Source organism: Cygnus olor, chromosome 10 (assembly GCF_009769625.2).
Source record: "Cygnus olor isolate bCygOlo1 chromosome 10, bCygOlo1.pri.v2, whole genome shotgun sequence".
NCBI lineage: Eukaryota > Metazoa > Chordata > Aves > Anseriformes > Anatidae > Cygnus > Cygnus olor.
The window spans coordinates 15,028,516-15,048,880 of NC_049178.1; the positions used below are offsets into that span (position 1 = coordinate 15,028,516).

Sequence of the window (20,365 nt, forward strand, 5' to 3'; positions counted from 1 at the left end):
GTAGCAGGAGTGTGCTCTCCTAGGATGATGCTGGGTCAGGATCTGGGAGACACCTGGTTTCTGACTCTGTCTACGGGAGCAGCTCTCTTCGTAGCACAGGGCAAGTTACATTAGCCCACACCAGGAGGGCTGCTGATTAAAATGATAATGGGTACTGCTTTGGTGGCTGAGTTAATCCTGGTGCAATTTTACATCCCACAGACCTAAGGGGATTCAGGCCCCATCTGAGTCTGGTTTGTTTCTGTTAAATTCTCCCAGAAAATGCAGAGCAACTCCGCTTGCCAACGTCACAGAGGCCGTTTAGACCCACATATTTGCTGGTCCCGTGACCAGCAGGTAGCACTTACATTATTGATGGGGCACGGCTGCAGGCAGGCTGCTTGCACGGGGCAGAGCCTGAATCCACCTGTTTGCTGTTACTCCAGTTGCTTAGAGATCACAAACAGCCTGCCCTCACGATGTGTGGCTGCAAGGCCAGCGTCCCCAGCACAAAGCACTACTCCGTCAGTCCTGCTTCCCCCCAGAAGAGCCCTCCAGCCGCAGCGGGGATGCCTAAGCGGTAAGTGACTGCTCTGCTCTTTGCATCTCTGGTGATTTGTTCGTGAAAGGCTTTATCTGGATCTATTTATCTGCAAAAATGTTAAATTTATTATCGGTGTCTGCTCCCAAGTGGGAGGACCACTGGGCAGGGAATGGCAAAGCCCTCTGTGCCTCCCTGGGGATGGCTCAAAACCGAGAAACTTCTTCAGAACATGAAAGAACTCCAGGAAGAGACCTACCACAGGCTGCAGTGCCTCTCTCCAGTGATCAAGTTATTTATCATCTTTAATAAAAACTCCAGGCTACTTGCTTAGGTTAAGAACTGGGAGCTGTGTGATGCTGTGTGCCACTTGTGAGGGATGTTGATCTTCCTGCTGCGAAGGAAAGACAGTCTCCTTTGGGAAGCCCCAGGTTTCTGGGGGATTAAATAAAATGAAAGGGAGAAAGCTTATTATGGAGAAACCATATGCATGCTCAATTCACCAGGTGATAACTGTGTGTCCTTTCTCTCTCCCTACCAGCATACCTATAGCCAAGCAGCTGGCATCAATAAAAGGTAAGGGGACCCTTCACTGCCCCTGGATGCCCCAGCGTTCATCCATGTCTCCTCTTCTGCTTGCCTTTCCCTTAAAATCACAGCCCAAACCACCTCTGGTACCTGCTGGGAACGTATGGTCTTTAGGATGTGGTTTAGGAGTGAGGGGATAAACCCAGCCAAATGTTTTAGCCAGAATCCTGAATACATGGCAACACTACCATGCAGCTCTGTCGCTGATATTCAGACATGGGCACATCTGTTGGGCCGCATTTCCCCTGCTAGAGGGCCCTGGGAGTCCCCACGCACCCAAGAGATGTCTGGAGTGGCCTGTCCCCATGGCACAGCAGGTCCCCAGGAGGGGACAGCCGGGCAGGTCTCACCCACAACCCTACATCCCTGCTGGTGCCCACCCCGGCCATGTGAAACCTGCCTTCGGGTGTGTTTCCACGGGACAGGAGGTGTGTTGCTGGCCCACTCCAAATAAAATCTAGGCCAGGTCCTCTGTGGGTGCAAACAGTTTCAGGCTTATTAACTTTAATGGAGCTACACTGATTTCCACCCACTCAGGATGTTTCTGACACATTCCTTTCAATTATACCTCAAACGCTGCTTTTCCTGATAGGCTGGCAACATTTTTCCCCCTAGCTCTAGAAAAAGGCTCAGACCTTGAAAAAGCCGTTGCTACTGCTGCGCTGGTGTATAACAACGCTGCTGACCCCGAGGGCAAACTCAGCAAAGCTGAAACCAAAAACCTGCTGCAGACCCAGTTTTTGAGTTTCATGCAGGTGAGAGTTTGGGCGAGTGGGCATCTCGGGCTGTGTGCACATCCATCCACGGGGTGATCCTAGGTGAGGAGCTGGTGGCTTGGGAAAAACACCTTTGGATTAGTTGCTTTGTGCTGAGCCTGAGTCTGGTGTGGGGCTAAAGGAGGAGCATCAGCAATAAGCCGCTGTTGACGTGCCTGTTTGTACTGTTGCTGATGAAGTAGGGCAATTGCAAACAAACAAATGAACAACAACAAAAAAAACTCATATAATGACAGGTATTTGTGTGTTTATGGGGTAAGAAACCCATTGCATTTAATTAGGGACGGAGTTTGCCAGAGCGCTGGCCCCGTGCTACGGAGCCATGTGCACCTCACCATCCATCGCCCACCCTCCAGTAAAACCAGCAGGAAGCTGCGGTGGAAAACCAGCTACATAAGTACTGGTGGCTGCAAACTTCTTGCATTTTTTTTCTCTCTTTCTAAACCAAAAAGAACAGGAGTTTTATCAAGTGGTAGAAATGCTGCAATTACCAGCTGCACTCATCACTGCCAGATTTTCAGTCGTGGTTAGGTATCTTCTCAAAGATGTATTCTGCATCCAGGAAACTTTGGGGACTGGTTGTTTTCCTGTCTGATTACAATAATATTTCTGTTTGAGTTTCTTGGGATAACTTTAGAAAAACTAATATGCATGTGAACATAAAATTCTGAATAGAAATATAGGAAACAAAAAATTATGCTTTTTTTTTTTTCTTTACAGATAATACAATAAAAAAGGAATTTAATGCTTTTTTTTTTTTTCTCCATTTAAAATTCTCCATAGGGCCAAGAAAATAAACCAAAATACCAGGAAGTAATTTCTGCCCTGGATGAGGAGACAGAGAACAAAATTGACTTTGAAGATTTCATGATCTTGCTGGTCAGTCTCACTCTAATGTCTGACCTGCTGCAGGAGATCAAAAACATGAAAACCACCAAATGACCGGTGCTTTAAAGGAAGAAATAGTTTTGCACTTTACAAGGAAAGTGGGAGTGAAACACGCACAGAGATAACACTGAGTGCCTGAATCCCCTCTGCTGTTCCCTTTCAAATGGAATAAAGTCTTGTCCAAACCCGCCTGACCTCGCTTCTCTGCAGAGAAAGTGTCTGTGGGCAGTGTCCTGGCAGGAACGGCTGTGAAATAGGGCCGAGGGCTTCGTGTCTGTGCCAGCGGCTGAGCCCGGGGTCGACTCTTGCCCTGCAGCCCCCAGGGAGGTCCATGGAGCAGCACCCGTGGTGGGGTTTGCCACTGCCACCCGTGGGGCAATCTGCTGCAGCCTTCAGTAAGAACTGAGTTAATCCACGTGCTTTTCACCTTAAGGCTAAGCCTTCTGGATGGAGCTTTATTTATTTATTTTTATTTCCTCCTCCAGCTGGCCCGTTCAATGAGCGATCACTGCGGAAGGAATTTCCAAGTCCAGCCTTTGCAATGTGTCTTTTGGCAGAGGTGTGCTCGTGTGACCAGAGGGGTGACTTAGTTCAACGTGTCAGTCAGCTGGGCCTGTTATTTCCTGAAAATGTGAAGAGGAGAGAGCAGATAAGCTCAGGGATGGTCAGGACTAGGGGAGTGGGAAAAGGGCAGCTGATGAAGTGCAGGTGTTGGAACTGGGTGATATCTACCACCTTGCGTGGTTAGGGCCAGGGCCTTGGTGCTAAATGCTCATCGTTCTCATGTTTGTTTTGATTCCTTCCTGTAAGGTCCTGGCTCACAGCCAGCATTTAGCCCTCCGGAATAGTCCTCTGGGGCACAAAAAGCGTTCTCACACCCCAGTAACAGAGCATCCTCGGTAAGAATTTAGCAGGCCTCTGGGCGAACCAGCAAAACAGTGCAACCCCTTTCCTTTTCTCCTCTCCCTTGCTTGAAAAGGTGACAGTGATTTAGCTTTGGTACATAAAAATATATATAAAACAGGATGGGATGAAAACCTTTGGTGCTAAAAGAGGGAAATTAACGTCAGCTGTGTAACCAGATTTAACTCCTTGGCATGAAAAGGTTCTTAGTGCTTCCAGAAAGGAAGAGGATGCTTTGCATTGGATTTTGGTCAAGCTGTGGCAGGAGGATGGCAGCCAGCTGTTTAGAGAGGACAGGTCTGTGTCTTTCTGCAGCCTGTAATGGAGCTGAAAGAAGTAATGTGAATGGGTTTGGGGATGGAGCTCAGCAGGGAAGGGGCTGCTCGGGGCGCTGGTCCCGGGGCAAGGGCCTGGCCTGACCTGGAGGCTAAATATTCACAGATCAAAGCGAGGCCTAATTCTGGTAGCTTCATCCATGTGGGCATCGCAGCTTTGTACAGTTAATGTGTCCCCAGTCTCTTCCCCCAGCCCCTTGCTTTTTCTTTGAAAGCTTATGGAAAAAGCAGATGCTCCTTCTCCAGGGTAGAAAGGCAGATTGAATGCAAGAGTGCCTAGAAGGCTTTTCCCATTACCAAAGTAAAGAAATCGTGGCATAGCCCTGAAAAGCTTGTTTGAGAGCCACTGATGACTTTGAAAACATGAATTTATTAATATCCCTCTGTTACAACAAAAAGGCAAAAGGAACAATATTGTGAAGCCAATTAAGAAAGCGTTCTTTGAAATCGCTAAGGTCCTAACACAGTTTCTGTTATTGCTGAAACATTTCTTAATCTTGCGTGACTTGAATTAATGACTTAAGAGCCTTTTGTCAGATCAATTCACTCAGTCGTCCTACCACGTGCAAACCCTTCGTATTCTAATGCAGTCCCTGTTGTGCACTAGCATCCAGAGTGCCTGGCTTCCATCAAAAGCCTATTGTGCACAGCACTGCAAAAATCCAGAGTAAGAAGTAATTCCTCAACAGCATAGATATTGGAGTGGTAGGGAAAGAACCAGAGGTGCAGAGAAACCAGCAAGTGCTCGGTGCACGTAGCAGAACTGGAACTGTGTGCCAGTCCTTGGGTACCTGCCCTTGACAGTCCTGCCTGATGCTCAAAAGCAGGGGGGTGCACTCGGAAGAGCCCCAGCACCTTCTTATAGGTAGGAGTAGGCAGAAGTTTGCAACTCGGCTGTGGAAGGTGCTCTTTTATCAGCTCAGACTATTTGTGGCTGCCCCGAGCACTCTCAGCTGACGGCTTTGAAGCTGATCTGGCGTAGACAGCATGTCTGGCTTCATCCTTAGGGAGCTGGCTAAAAGCTTCCTTAAAAGGCTACTGTTGTGCTTTATTTTGTTCCTAGCTCGCTCCTATTGGAAGCGATGGGAGTTCATCATCGATTTCTCATAGCAGAGCCCACGCGAGTGCTCAGGAGTCGAGCAGGCAGCTAAATTGATGAAAACTACATACTCTTCTGCAAGTGTGAACATCGTATCAATATCTGATCCCACTCCTGGAAGTGAAGGCAGCGTGAAGAGCAGCTAGTCAAAACTTGACCTCTGTGGGCCTGGACTGGGATTTTTACAGCTATGCTGTTCAGGTAGGCTCTGCAGACTTCAGATCTATGTCTTAAGTTCTGTCATCTCTGCCGGTCTGTGAGCTTTCAAATGACTGCCAGAGGAGCCATGGGGGTCAGGAGAGCTGGGCTGAAAGCTTCAGCCTCAGATCTTCAGCTTCTGTTGCCAACTATTGTCTCAGAGAGGCAGCTTCATTCTCGTACTCTAATTAGCACACCTAGAGCTACTGCTTCTCCCCATGAGACTTACTTCATATCTGGCTCTAGTAGAGCCTGCTGGACTTGGAAGGTTTTGAAAATCTGCTTTAGCCGAACCACCGAGGCGCTCTCCCAGGTTGCAGGGGAGCTCTCACACCCCAGCCCGCTGACTTTTGGGGGGTGAAGCACAGCAGAGCTTTGCATGGAGAACTTTCTGCCAGGACCCTGAGGCCACAAACACTGTGCCTGCAAATCTGCATAAAACTTTTAGGAAAGAGAAATATGTTCCCTGACGGGCTTGCTGTTATTGCACCTTCAGTAAGGCCTTCTGTCTGAGGCCTGAAACCTTGCCTGCTGAGGGACATGTTGCTCTGTCTCTTCTCCCCTCAAAGTGTTGTGTTACTTTTTTATGTAAAATAAAGCTTGTCTGGGTTGCACGCTCCCACCTTGGTCTAGCTGCATGCCCACAAAAGCACCTTGGCAGCTGCCTGCCACCTGCACTCCTGCCGTGATTTCTGCAGGTCACCGCAGAGGGGGCACAGGTTTGCATGTCAGCCTACCAAGACAGCAGTTATCTCCTCTTCAGGAGTGCTGCCCTGACTCAGGGAGATGCTACGTGGTGCATACCCTCGGGAGCTCGCTTCAGAGCGGATGAAAAGCTTTGTCTCAGAATTATGTTCCTTCCGAAGTGCTATAGTTTGTGAGCCACAAAGGAGCACTCTGAAACGCCTTCTGGAAAAAAGAAAAGCTCTTTGTTTCAGGCTCAGTCAGGGAAGCTAGATAAAGAAGAAATGGTGTGTTTTTTATGGCTTGCTGAACTGACAGCTTTTAATTCCTGCACTGACTTTTACTGCAGCCAGTGCTTTACAAGGTTTCCAGCGGAGCTACGTCTCCTCTCCCCTCCTTGCTCATCTGCTGCTCCCTCACCCTCCGAGTGTTTATAGCCCTGGTCCCGAGTCCTCCTCCAGCAAAGGTAAACAGCAAATGATGTTCAGCAGCCAGATATATCGGGCTGTCTCTCCAATCCCCAGCTGCACAAATCAGCCATTAGACTTAGATAGATTCAAAGCCACGGGACTTATCTTTTATTCATTATTATTGTAGGAGTGAGTTTATGTTATGTGTAGCCATAACAAGAGCCAGCCCCAGCCTCCCAGGCATACCGAGGGGGTGAAACCATGCTCCCCCAAACTGAACCAAGTCCAGAGCTGGGTGTCTGTAGCAGAGGCTGTTTGTGCACAGCTGGAATGGTGCCTTGTTCGTCCTTCTTCCTTTCTTTCCCCTTCACCCTTGATCTGGTTTTCTGAGTTGCCATTTGCTGGATTTTGATGGCCAGAGCTACACAAGGCACAGCGCACGCTCCCATGAAGCTGCTGCTGAAATCAATGAGGCCAGGACCTCTCATTGGAGGAAAGCAGCTCCTCAGGTGGGATAGTTTCCAACCCTCCAGTAAAAACAGCAGCTGAATAAATGCAGAAGTTCATCAGTGGGCGAAACCAAGCCTGTGTTTGTCCTGAATGATCAATAAATGACATCTCAGGAGCTTCCCCACCCTCGCAACCCACCAAAACTAAGCAGCCTCTGGGCACCCTGCTGTCACCGGGGCAAAGAGAACAAGTGTCACGGTAAATGATCCTTAGCAAAAGTCTTGCCTTACTGCATATGATTACTGCGAGGCTCAATAAGTGTTATTCAGTGTTACAAAACGAACTATGAGCTCTTTGGAAAGCAGCTAAAGTCAGCGTAACTTTTTGTCTGGATATATCGATGTACGCTAGCCCTCTGCTTGAGTTTGAAAAACAAAGCTGGGTACTACTGGAGATGAACCAAATATTCCTTCAGTGGGGACAAGTAAAAAGATCTACAGCCCAGCCCCAAGACCTTTCATTCTCCTCCAGCAGTGTCCCAGAGCCCTCCAGTTGTTTCTCTGGTTCCTTTTTCCAGGAGTACAAGCGTGGTTTATTTTGATGCTGGGGCTATTGGGGGAAGGCTGTGCCCAAAGCTGACCCGTTTCCCGCATCTGCTGGTGGATTATCCTTGAGCTAGTTGTTCTGTGCTTGGGTCCAGCCTCCACTTGATGCTCTTTTGGGGTTTGTTTGGAAACCACGTGCACTTACAGAGACACACAGGTTAGGCTTTAGATGAGAGAGTTTGCTTCTTGAGAGCTGCAAATACCCCTGTGCTTGACATGTATGAAAACCACGTCAGGGACAGACCACCAGAGGTGAAACATCCCCTTTCCTCAGACACTGCAGTTGGTGTCACCATTTCCTTGGGTTTGTGCCTGACTACGAGGATTTTTATAGGGTTTTGTCTAATTAATTAAAGAAAACAAATTGCAAAACTACCTTCTTATTAAACTGCTCTCACTACGGAAATAAGGCTGATTACTTCCTTGACAAACTTTAATTAGGCAGCTACAACAAGCTGTAATAAAGACCACAAATTAAAAAGAGATCATATTAAAGGTGGCTTTGTCAAATCCTGGATTAATGCTGGGCAACACACACAATGATTAAATGATATGGAGAAGCTCCTCTTTTCTACTTGGGTAAAAATCTATCATATTCCTGGAGGAAGATTAGTTTATGTAAAAACATCACATTAATAGCCGACACATCAATGAGTGTTTAACAGCAGTTTCTTTCCATCAGCAGCTCTTAACTTGCGTTTTTTTGAGACTCAGCCTTTACAATGTTCTTTATCTTTTCTCTAAATTTATGCTTGTACTACACATGACCCAAGGGTACTGCAAAGCCTCTGAGAAATAGAGAAGCTTTATTACCTGCACATTTATTCCCCAATTTGTCTTTCCTCTTCTGGTATTTTAGTGCTTGGATTCAGCTCAGCTGAAAACAGAACACAATTTGAGAGCAATTTGCATAAGAATTGTAAGCAGAGACCCACACAAATTAGGCATTAATTAATGAGCACCTAAAGCCTTCTGCTGAATGCACCCCAAGGAGAAGCAATGCTGAGAGTGCTCAAGTATACGTGAGGGAAAGAGCAGGTAAGCATATCAAACGAACCAGCAATGCTTAATTCTTCTCCAATATTTATAATAGCCCTTGGGAGCACAGGGGAGCTGCAGGCTCTTTGTGCCCCTAGAGTGTAGCAGGAGCTGTCCCTGCAGCAGAGCTGGGTTAGGAGGAAAGCTCGGTGTGTTCGCAGGGTATAGCTGTGAAGCTGGGCTGGGCTGGATGTTGGAGGCCTGTGGTATGGCAGGGGTGATGCCCTGATGTCCTGAGATATCGGATGTGTGCTGGAGGAGGCAGGTCTCTGCTGCCCGGTGTGGGGTCTGGGGGGGGTTACCCCCTATGGGGTAACCTCTGCTGCTGGTCCCTTCCTGCTGCTGCTCTGCGTGACATAGCTTCCCCTGGTCTGCCAGGTGCTGAAGCCAACAGGTCTCCACACCCTGGCTCCTATCCCAGAGCTCTCTTGAAATCCAGTATTGAGCTAGTCATTCCTCGTGCCTATGGTGTTGATCTCAGTGAGAACAGGGACATCCATCAGCGGCAGTTGTGGCTAGCATCTCTGAAATGTATTTTTGTTTGTTTGTGAGCTGAGGACTAGTTTCTTTGTGATAAGAGTGTAGGAATACAAGCCCATCCCTTTTCCTAACTTAATGTCGTCTTCTCTCCTTCCCTGCTAGTTAGAACCCAAAAGACATCAAATATTTAATGAAGGATGTTTTCTGATGTGTTGTTCGTTCAGAAACTCCTCCACCTTAGAGTCTGTTAATTTATAGGGAGAATAAAGAGAAAGGGAGCCCTGCTGATAACAGACTTGCTGCTTTGCTGTTTTTTCTGTAATACACTGCTGCATTGTAACTGCATCTCCCTGAAGGTAATTACCACAGAAGCCATCAGCTCACTCTCAAGAGATCCCCGTTCACAGGTGTGTGTGGTGGGAGCCAAGCCCTGCCTTCCACGTGATGCGCACACAAGTGAGCTCTGGGATGCTGCTCTGAAATCAGGTCTCTCAATTACTCATTAGTTAATGGCTCCTTGGGGAGGTATGGTCTGGGACTGGGGAACCTGTCTAGCAATACAGGACCAAGAACATAAGGGTTTTATGTTATTTAGAAGAACAGAGGCTGCTGGTCCTGGTGCTGCACTGTTAGCCCAGCCACCTCCCAGCTCCCAGTGCTCTGCTGGTAGGTGCTTGCCTGTGTTCGTGGAGCAGGCTGCAAACCCTCCCCAGTGCCCACTGGTTGGGACAACCATCCCACAGCACGTGCACCGCCCCACCTCCAAGCTTCCATGCACGTTGGAGCCCAGCTCCTGGCTGCCTGTGGCCGTGGTGCTCGGGGAGCCCTCCTGCCCAGACCTCGGCCCATCCATTCCCTTGTGTGCCTGCTGCTCTGCTGGCCAAGGTAGCCAAACCAAAGCTGTGCGGAATACTTAAGCTCTTTTCCAAGATTTTTTTTTTTCCTTGCTTTACTGCAGGGCTCTTAATTTGATGAATTCATGTAAGACATGCTAATGTAGCAGTAAAGACAGCAGGCAAAGCTCTGTCTGCTGATCCCAGACACAACAGACTTCAGCTGCACCGCTGAGCATGGTGCATGCTGATACCACTTAAAAACTGCCATAAAGAGAACAGCAGTGTCTGGGCTCGCCTCTGAAGAAGGCGTTCGTGGCTTTTCAGTTCTCTTCTCTCCCTGTGATAGGACTGCGAGCAGTTGTCTGTGCGACAGGAGCAGGCTGTGGGGCTCTGCTCCCAGGTGCTGAGGGCAGGCGTGCGTCCTACCCACGGGTACAGCTGGGTCCCCGGCTCAATGCCGGGCTCTTTCATGCCTGAGGATATCATGGGGCGACGCTGTGTGTCTGCAGCTCAGTACAATACAGCCATTGCAGTGTACTTTGTGTGAAGTGTAGCAAAAAAAGGCTGAGACCACTTCTGACACCACCACAGAGCCTGTGTCAGACAGAGGTGATGGACATAGAGAAATGTTGCTCCAACTATAGCTATACATGTATATACTTCTTCTGTTTGACTTTTTCTAGTGTGTTATCAGTCCTTGAGCAGCTCGGGCTTCCCACACTTTACCTATAGAAATAGAGGTCTGATTCTGGGCTACAGGAGACTCACTTATTGTGTTTCCAGAAGCAGCTCTCCTGTGGCCGCTGTGCATGGCGACGTGTTGGTACTTTCCCAGCACACAACAATTGTCATGGTTTGCATGTTAAGAGGCAAATTTAGTTTCACTGTCTGCTTGAACTTGCCCACAGCCTGTTCTCACGTGATGTGGTTCGAAATGGAGCCACCTTGGGACGCCTGTGCCTAGAGAGAGCAGCTTCAACCAGAGGGGGCGAGATTGCTGGGTTGCTATTTTTGAAAGATAAATGACCTGGCTGAGAATGGCTGTCTGCTCGTACACAGAGCATTTAGTCACGTGGCATACAGCGGCCTATCTAGAGCATTAAGGTGTGTGGTTTTGCAGTGCATAAAGAAGTCACAAATTAGCGATTCTGTGTGGCTGCTCACCCCTTGTGTGCAGCACTCCAAGTGATTACTGCTCTCCTCTTTGTCTAATCAAAGATCCTCAGCTCAGAGCAGGTTTCTAATTGAAACACTTGAGCACAACATATATCTCACTAAATTAAATAACCTTTACCCAGACAAATCACTGCGTAGATCTGAGTCTCATACACAACAGATTCTGCACCTACCCTGTGTATGACTTCTTTTTTCTCCTTCCCATCTCTGTAAACAGCTTCTTCTGAAAGGTAAATACTAATAACCTAGACTTTGCAATATTGCATCTTCACACAACTCCTTTCAAGACACCTACTAAAAATTATAGCAAGGCCTTTAACTTTAGATGAGATGCTTGGACACGCTTGTGCTGGGAGAGAGGCTGGCCCTTGCCCTCCCTGCGGTTGAAGTGAATTAACTTAGCATGCTCCAACTCACATCTAAGGTTGGGTTTGTGGGGTTTCTTCCTCCCTCTGTCAGAGGCAGGGACATCTCGATCTGCTGCTGCAGCACGCAGCTGAGCGTGTTAAAGCACGGCTGATGCAAGCTGGCTGGATTTGTTGAGCCGGGGCTGCAGTCCCAGTAAATCAGAGCTAGCTGTGCATGCATGCAAGCATTTACAGTCACAAACGCAAGCTTGTGGCTTGTGCTTGAGGATATGCAACTGTGCTCTCGTGCTGACTGGGTCTGTTCATGTCTTAATGCTGCAGCCAGAAGATAGGCTATATGGGTGGAGGTCATCAGTTAAAGAGCTTATCCTAGAAGGATAGTGAAGCAGATTTCTATATGCAGGAAAATATTCAAATATATGGCTGAAAAAGGTGCATAAAATCGTGTCTCAAAAGAGATTCTCGGTGTGAAGTTATAGCAGATGGGACCTCCTGGGACCTTGTGTGGAAGGGGTCAGCCCCATGCTTTTCTCAGGGAGGGTCCCTTGGTGCCTTTTCTGAATATGTTCTGCCTCTTACAGAGCGCAGCTGTTTGTCTTGTAAAAGCATTAAAGCAGCAGCTCTTCCCTCTTTCTCTCTCGATTCCTGTATATAAGAGAGCCAAAGTGGTGTGTGGCCAGGGCTGTCCCAGCAAGCAACCTGCCCAGCCCTCAGTTCTTCCCTCTGTAACACAGCAGAGGGAGCTGGGCTTCCTGCCCCTGCCTTGCCACTGTGGCCATTTGCCTTGCTCGTTGGGCCAGTTGGATGTATCTGGGCTGAAATGGGGCCACTGGAGCCTGCAGGGCTCAGCAGTGCTGTCTGTGCTCCTCTGTGCAAAGAACTCTAATGCTCTGGATAGCAGCAGCAGCATTTTTTGACCAGGTTTCCCCCAGGATCATGACAGCAGCACCACGGGCTAGAGGAGAAGTGCCATCCATCAGTAACGCGGTGGCAGCTATTGATGGGAGCTGACACAGCCAGGTGATAAGCTGCAAATTAGATCTCTTTCTCAATAAGCAGTCATTTACAAGGCACTTTTGTTTTTTTATTTTTTTATATATTTTTTTTAAAGTGTGATCAACAGCTCATCACTTATGGATGGGTATCCTCCAGACAAGGGACTGCTCACAGACAGTTCACTGGAATTGTTCCTGCTTTCTGGTTTTGATCTAAACCATCCGCTGATGAATTAGAAATATTTTTAAGGACAAGAGGATGGTCGATGCCATATTTCTGGTGTAAACTTTAAATAGGGAGGCATGTGTTAAAACTCATGGACAATTTGTGAGCATCTCTCAGAGATGCCAATCTTTCCTTGGCATCCGAATCATCCTTAATAATGAATAAAGCTGGTGATATCCCCAAACAAATGTGAGCCTGTAGTTTGCCAAGGGAACAGATGCTGAGTTGCATCCCATTGTATGGTTAAAATCCCCGGAAAAGGCTTCTTAGCAAAAACTTCTAGCCACGTAAAATTGTTCTTGGGGTGAACGTGAAGGGGACATACAAGTATCCCCAATATATTTTGCAATGGTATAGACGAAATTAAAAATCTGCTGTGACAGCTGATAATCTCTGGAAAACAGCATCAAAAGGAAACGATTGGTCATCTTTGTGCTGGCTATTATCTTTTCATGGCTGCCTTGCAAGATTTTTTTGGTCAGTCTGCATCCCGATATTGCCCCCAGTTCATACAGAAACGTGTGAGCTCGTGGGCCGAGCTTGCTGTGTGCCAAGTGGTGATGAAGTGTCACCCCAGAAATCCAGCCAGGCTGCCTGGGGCTCCGAGTGTGCATCCTGTGTCACAGAAGGGTGGGTCTATATTTCTTCCTTAAAGCAAACTGTAAAAGACGTGGCGAGTGCCCTAATCACCACCCCAGAGGCCGCTTTTGCCTGGATGTGATTCGCCCCTGCCACTTCTAAGGAACTGCACTGCACCCACGGGCTTGGCAAAAGCTGTGAGGTTTTTAACCATGATAACCTAAGTGAAATTAACGCCGTTAATAGGCTCGTTATCTAGTCCTTTTACTAAACTCTGCTTTCTAAATGTCACGAAGGACCCCACTGTGTCAGACGTGGCAGAAGTTTACCCACAAGATGTGACCCATAGCCCCTCTCTAACTGCAGCACGCTCAGCACAGCACCGAGCACGCTACCGGGTGCTATCTGAGCAGGACTGCGGAGCTGCTCAAGTCCCCACCCTAACAGTTCAGCTCAAAACTGCTGAGGTTTGTCCAACCAGCAGCACTGTCAAATACAATTGCATTATACAAAGAGGGCTTGTGAAGTTGGTGCTCATCGCTCTCCTCCTCGATGTCACTTGTAAGCTGACAGGCTGAAGTAAGACAGGCTGTTGGTGCTGCAGTATTTATTTCTGCTACCTCTTGTGCCGTGCATGTATTTTGTAGGCTGTGTGTATCTACGTAATCAACGTCCTGTGAAAAGATGTAACTCATAGGTCTGACATGGCTAAAAGATTAAACCTCGTTATAGATGGTACGGAGTGCCTCCAAATGGTCAGAGCGCTGCCAGTTTCACCCCGTGTTCATCAGGATGACAGGTTGCCTTTGACTTCACAGGTACAGCCCAGGGCTGGGCCATTCAGACAGCCCACACCTCATGTTGCAATGTGGAATGTGTTAGATGACTTTCTCAGGAATTAAACCAGGGGAAAAAAATGGTATAAACTCAGTGACCGAAGATGTTACGGGGGACTTGGACCCCATATTTGTTATTAACTGAGGAGACATTTCTACAGCATTTTAAATACAGCAGTCCCCAACACAGGTGGCTGCAGATGCCTGCAGGGCTTCATGGTGAGGGGCAGAAGTCCCAGTCAGGACTGGGAGCGGGGCAGGAGCTCCAGCTGCAGGTGGGGGTGTTGCTGCTGCAGGAGACGGAGGCACTGGAGGCAGGGGAAGCCTGCTGGCACTGACAGTAGCTTGTGGGGTCTCCCATCAGGTGTATTCACCACCACCTCTTTGATGTCCCAGCAAAGCAGATGTGAGAGTGTCTGCTAATTACAACATTAATGGAACGTATGAAATGTAGGGGTTTTGTTTGTTTGTTTTCAAGCAGGTTCATGGGCTGCAGAGCACTGCTGTCTCGCAATGCTAAAATGCGATTGTATTCCCCCCCCACATGGAAATCCCTGTGTCTTGGCTTCTCCTGGAGCTCTGGAAGCTCTCCCTTCTGACCGCAGGGAGAAAACACAGCCTGGGGAGCCTTCCTCTGGTGCGATGCGCCTAGCAGCCCCTGCCAGCTGGATGACAGATGTTGTCACCTTGATGTTCCAGCTGCAGAACTTGATGGTTTTGTGTGTCTCTGGGGAAGCTTTTTATTTGCATTGATTTGTCTGCCGTGTTTTAAAGGACTGGTGTAGTTCAGTGTCTCCTAAAAGATGAAATACTGCTCGTGGTGCATCCTAGTACCCAATCCTTATGCTCGTTTCCATAGGGTACTGTTTGCTCGGGAAAGTGAGACAGTAAAACGACAGACTGTGGTTGAGTGAGCTATGAGGAGAGTGGAGTTGTATCAGAAAACTTGTACAAGGATGTGGGAGACTGACGGCAAACAAGTCTCTGGTTGTTCATAGGAACTTCTTCATCCGAGATTAATGACAGGAGGTTACTGGCATCTTGCTCCGTACCCTTTTTTGGCTCTGGGACACTTGCCAAAGTTTAGACTCCAGCTCTGAGCGTTGACAGGCAGAGAGATCGCTTCAAAATGTGTTATGGACATAATTAGTTACTGTTATCACAGTTTTCTTAATTAGAATATCATAAAAAGGGGAAGTGTGATGATTTACATGGGGAAGATCAGGAGAGCAGCAATTCTAAAGGCCAGAGACTGAATGTTAGATAGCAGCAGAAAGGTTATCTGCCTTTTGGATGAGCGATGGTGCTCACCTGGGATGTACAGAGCGATGCCTGGAGGTGCTCTCGCTGGGCGCTCAACTTTTTTTTTCCTACTTTCAACTAACTCAGCCAAATTGTGCGAGTCTTTGTTCAGCAATCACCCATCCATCTCCTGCAGAACGGCTCACCCCTGCCAGGATCCTCTGCAATGCTGATAACTTGTAAACGTTAAAAGAAAGCTTATTTTTACAAAGGCAGCAGCTTCTTTCATAAGCTACATTTCCTTCCTGCTGCTTCTAGACAAGAGAACCTAAGACGTCCAAGTTATTTATTTTTATAATTATGGGGAGAAACTAGAAACTTGTTCAGAACAAGAAAGGAAGCAACCAGAGGAAACTCAGTTATTTTACTGATACCTTCCTTGGCAGAAATACTTAGATCCCTGGCAGATCCTGTGCCTCCCCTCCCAGACGTGCCAGCCTGACAGAGGCAGGGTGCCTCCGGGCCTGCAGCACAGCCTGGGGAGTCCTGCTTCAGCGCTGGTGGGGGGCTGCTGCTCCTTGCTGCTTTCCACATCTTTATCTATCATCCTGACCAAATGCATTTGGAAAGAGAATCTCATCTAGGCGCTCTCTCTTCCCGTGGAAGGTTGGACCTGATGATCTTTCAAGGTCTCTTCTCACCTGGGCTCTTCTATGAAGTAGTGATTGAATTGTTCCTGGGGATCCTGGGAACCCACGTGTGCGCCAAAATCCTGTGCTCCCAGCATGTCCCCTAACCCTGGGGAGTCAGCAGCAATGCCAGGGCACCCTGCCTGCTCAAGGGAGCACCATCCACTCCTCTGTGCACCTTGCAGAGAGCCGTGGCACCGGGATGCGCTGGGGTTAATTAACCCCTGCCTCCCCCTCTTCCCTTGACAGTTTATGGTGAGGTTGAACTTCAGGTACTTAAAATTCAGCGTGACTCTCTTCCCCACCCCCACCCCATGAAGTAGTGACTGAATCATAGTTCTCCTGAAGGCAGAAGCTATGTTTTTTCCTACTGGTTTTCCCTGAGCATGCGATTGCACAAACTCGCTCCTTTATATACCCGGCTCCTCTGCCCCCTCAGCGAGCACTCACACACTTGTTGCTCCGAGAAGTTACGATTGCAGGAGCCAGGAAGTGTCTGCACCCATCAGGGATAACCAAAACCACTGCTACAAATGCAAAGAATTGGGATTCTGGCTCTGAGCTCATTCCGGGGAAACGTCCCGTTTTGCCCTGGGATGAGCTTGGGCTGCGGCACAGCAGCACCCTGTGTGCTGAGCTCCCAGCTGTGGTGCTGGCATCGCCTCGCAGCAGCCCATGGGCAATAAGAAGGCACGGGAAAGGAGCCTGGCCTCAAACATGGGCTGCTTTCCTCTGCCGCTGTGCTGTTTCTTCTGCTCGGGAAGAATGGAAAAGCCGCACGGGTTAGAAACGCACCAAGCCCCGCACGTTTGTGCGAGGGGCCTGTAATTTTCGCATTTAACACTCCGTTAGAGCTAATGGAAAGCTGATATTTTTCTGTAGGTGTGAAATTAACCTTTCAATAAAACTAAGAGCTATCGCAAGCATTTTTCCGAGCTGAAGTTTAAAATAGAGCAATTATGAAACTTGCTGAAAGACTGCCAAGTTTTCTTGTTGAAAACTGCTGCAAATGAATTATGTTTCCCTTGTGATTCACAGCATACTGTGAGGCAACTTGAGTTTGTATTTGAATCCGCTTCCGCTAAAGACTATTTGCAGCTTAAAGAAATCTAATTTTTTGGTCAAAGTTGTCAGGCTCCGTCAAATAAAATGGGCTGCAATGTCTGATACTACAAATTGCTTTAAAAAAAGATATTGTTTTTATGAATGCAATGTGTAGTAATTATATGTCTGTACGACAGAAGATTGTCTTTGAGCAAGAATGGCTGGTGCTGAGCAGAGCAGCTCCTGTCCTTGTGGAGGCTGTGGCAGGCAACGTGGAGAGGAGTGGAGGTTTTCTTTTCCTGAAATCCTAGCAAAGGGCAGTTACTGGGCCAGCCCCTGGTCCTCAATGCCATGCTCCATTATTCCCATTTAGGTTAAAAAAATAAATAAAAAAGAGAGAGAGAAGCTAAAGCACATATAGATTTTGCACTCGTGGCCTCTGTGTAGAGGTCCATATATGGATCCAATGGGATTGCCATGGGATGCTGGAAAACTAATAAAGCTAGCCTCCATTCTGGAAATTCAGAGGGCTTTGCATCCTGCTCCTAAAAACAAAGGGTTAAACATTGCAGCTCGCTGCTCTTTTACCCAGTGCCATTCAATCTGGGCTGCAAGGAAGAAATTTCTGGGAACATGGAAAATGTCAGCTCTGGTCTGTGGCAGTGCCACAGCTGTGGTGTCTCGAGTGAGCTGAAAGCTGCTTCGCCGGCCAGTTTGCTGGGAAAGGGATTGAACTTTGTGAAATTTGGCTCATAGGATGTGAAAATAAAATGGGTCTGCAGAACGGATTTTAAATAAGGAATTAACATTTGAAATATTTCTGTGTGGAAAGGCCTTGTGTCACCGTATACAAATATCTTCCTTTTGTGTGTGTTGACACCTGCAGCTTCAGTTGGAGCCTCATAAACCAACTATTTGGTGACCTTGAAAGCCCGACGAAGCGAGTCTTTCTGCTGGTGCTGGGCGGTTATGGAAAATCCACACGCCTGGAAACATAAATCCCATGTAATGGCAAGGTAATTCTTTGAGGTATTCATATCTGAGGTTAAAAGAGCATTTACCTATTTATTTTCTAATTGCTTTCTAAAAATAGTCCAGAGGAGGTAACAATCGCCTGCCCAAACCACCCCCATGCCCATTGCTCCAGAGGCAGGAGCAGCAGGTCTGAGGGCAGGTGACAAGGTGGTGCCCAGTGGCTCTGCTCTCACTTTTTGCTGGGTTCTGGCATGGAAACTGGGCAGGCTACCTCCTGAGGGTGGAGAAGGAGCTTACAAGCTAGACCCGAGAGCCAGGCTGCTCTTGGGACCCTGGCTGATGCCCATCGTGCTCTCCCCACTGCCCAGGGACCCCATTCCTGCAGAGGCAAGGCAGGGTCTTCTGTCACCCCGTTCACAAAATCAAGGCATTTTGCCGCTCACTGTAGCTTAAGTGATTACAGGTGTGACTGCTGCAGCTCGCACACCACACCCGACTGTACTTTTATGGGAACTCTGTGGTTTATCAGCGTATCATGACCCAAACCCCATCCGCCTCACCTCCAGTTTGGGTCAGGCAGGGGCACTGCTGTGAGCAGGGCAGGTTGGGATGAACAAGGCATGTAGGGCTGGGTTTTGGCTCACAAACGGTGCTCCCAGCCTTGGTCTTGCTGAAGGGCTTTCCCGTGCTCCGTGGGCTGCTCTTTGGTGCAGAGCGAGGTGCGTCTGGGGACCTGTCCTGGTAGAGAAATGTCAGCTCAGCAACAACTGAATTATTTGCAATCACCTCTGTGCCTGTGTGTCTAATTAAAAAGAAACCATTAACATGTCAAAGTAACTGATATTCTAGCAATCTCCATAATTATCCTCTGCAAATGTCTGTCAGCTGTACCAGGTTCATATATTGCCATCCACCCTAATGGGAGGTGTGCTTGTGTAATGGGCTTGGTGCTAGCAGCTTGAGCAAGGTGAGGATGATTTACTTCGCTGAAGACCTGTTTTGATAAATGTAATAGCTAGTAGATAATTGATTTCTTGGTAAAATTCAGCTGAGTGTGTCATGATTCTTGAAAAATACAGCCGAGTGGCTTCTAAAAGCGATGAATAATGTTTCTGATCTCGTTTATGTCAGCCTTGCATCAGTGTAGCTGCAAGATTTGGAGGGTGAAGGCTCAGCTCTAACAGCACCAAAGTCAGCATTGATTTAAAGGATGATGAATGTAGGCCTGTTGTCCCACAGCCATCTGCACAGCCCCATGATGGGAACAGGCTCCCCAAAAAGCAGAGGACCTGGTGCACTACTGGTGGTGTTTGGACTCTCTCCAGAGTGAACCGACCGCCCAGCACTGCTTCTGAGGATGAGAAACAAGTCCTTAAAAGAGCAGGAAGAGGGACTTGTGTCATGGGTGGTGCGTGTCAAGCCAGCGTAAATCGGGTGGGAGTCCCTCATAACACAGTATTAAAAGCCACAGAGCAATGCTCACCCTGGGGGCTCCAGTGCAGAGTAGTGGGCACACGGGGAATTCCAGGTTTCACAGCCGGAATAGTGTTGTACAGGGACCAAGCTTGACAGTTGAGATTTTCCTTGTATTTTTACTACAAAGAAATTCACTAGAGGTTTTAAAGGATAGAAGTATGGAAGTTCCTTTTTATCATAAAGGGGGGAAAAAAAGGGCATTTTTTTCCCCCCTCATGCTCATGTTCTGCAAGAGCTGGAACAGTGGGAGCTCTCTTCTTCATAGGTGTTCAGATGGGAGGGTCCTGACCCAATGGATAATTCTGGGAAATTACCTTGTCTCCTGTCTGAAATCACTTAACTGCAATAATAATAAGTTGTCAAAAAGCTATAACAGATTTTGATTTTATTTTTTATTTTTTTTTGCCAAAGGTATTCTTGTAGAATGAGCTATGCCTGGGCTCGTGCTATAAACAGCAGCAAGAGCCCATCAGAAACTCCCCTTTATAATATTGAAAGTGTGACCACGCTGATGATAGCAGCAGCCATGGGTTTGAGCCCATCCTGGCTTATGGTGTGTTGTCAGTGCCAGGGGCAGTTTTGGGCTGCCATTTATTAAGCAGTAACTCTCAGCTACTACTTCTGTCTACAATTCTTTTCTTGCAGCTTGATTGTAATCACCAAATTAGCTCAAATTAGTTGCTAATTTTTTGTGTAGCCACTTTGCCTGAATAGTTTTCTATTGTAAGATGCAAGAGGGAAATATTTGTGCTGGGTTTCTGAAAGGATTAGATTCTTGTACAGCTATTAATCTTGGAAGCTGATCAAAAGAAAATTGCATTTCCTATTTCAGTGTATAACACTGTTCCTTATGTAGTTAATAGCACAAGGGGCCTCGTGTTCATGGAAGCCTCCAAACTTCTTAGCTGTCAGGTGCCAAGCAAGTAAGATGTTCTCCAGTACGCCACCT

General features: G+C 47.7%; 1 protein-coding gene and 1 long non-coding RNA gene across 6 annotated transcripts; both read left to right on the forward strand.

Moving 5' to 3' along the window:
- Window positions 1-330: 330 nt before the first annotated feature.
- SNTN (sentan, cilia apical structure protein) lies at window positions 331-8,338 on the forward strand. 5 transcript variants are annotated; one of them, XR_005823038.1, is made up of 6 exons: window positions 331-559; window positions 1,062-1,096; window positions 1,724-1,863; window positions 2,668-3,167; window positions 3,258-3,972; window positions 5,074-8,338. XR_005823038.1 is itself a non-coding variant. In XM_040569002.1 (4 exons), the coding sequence occupies exons 1-4, from the start codon at window positions 459-461 to the stop codon at window positions 2,824-2,826; spliced, it is 435 nt and encodes a 144-aa protein (XP_040424936.1). In that variant the 5' UTR covers window positions 331-458; the 3' UTR covers window positions 2,827-8,338. The 5 variants fall into 5 exon arrangements, 1 of the variants encoding a protein (XP_040424936.1); XR_005823037.1 differs by having other exon boundaries at window positions 2,668-3,972; XR_005823040.1 differs by having other exon boundaries at window positions 2,668-3,972; window positions 5,121-8,338.
- Window positions 8,339-8,389: 51 nt separating this feature from the next.
- Window positions 8,390-19,598, forward strand: LOC121075583. Its single transcript, XR_005823041.1, has 3 exons — window positions 8,390-8,494; window positions 17,852-17,981; window positions 19,072-19,598. It is a non-coding gene; the product is annotated as an uncharacterized LOC121075583 (long non-coding RNA).
- The last annotated feature ends 767 nt before the right edge of the window (window positions 19,599-20,365 follow it).

Bases quoted from the DNA above. Each gene is read 5' to 3' on its own strand.
- SNTN (XM_040569002.1), top strand. From the start codon at position 459: ATGTGTGGCTGCAAGGCCAGCGTCCCCAGCACAAAGCACTACTCCGTC. The intron at 560-1,061 runs GTAAGTGACTGC...TCTCCCTACCAG, and splicing joins GCAGCGGGGATGCCTAAGCG to CATACCTATAGCCAAGCAGC. The intron at 1,097-1,723 runs GTAAGGGGACCC...TTTTCCCCCTAG, and splicing joins GCAGCTGGCATCAATAAAAG to CTCTAGAAAAAGGCTCAGAC.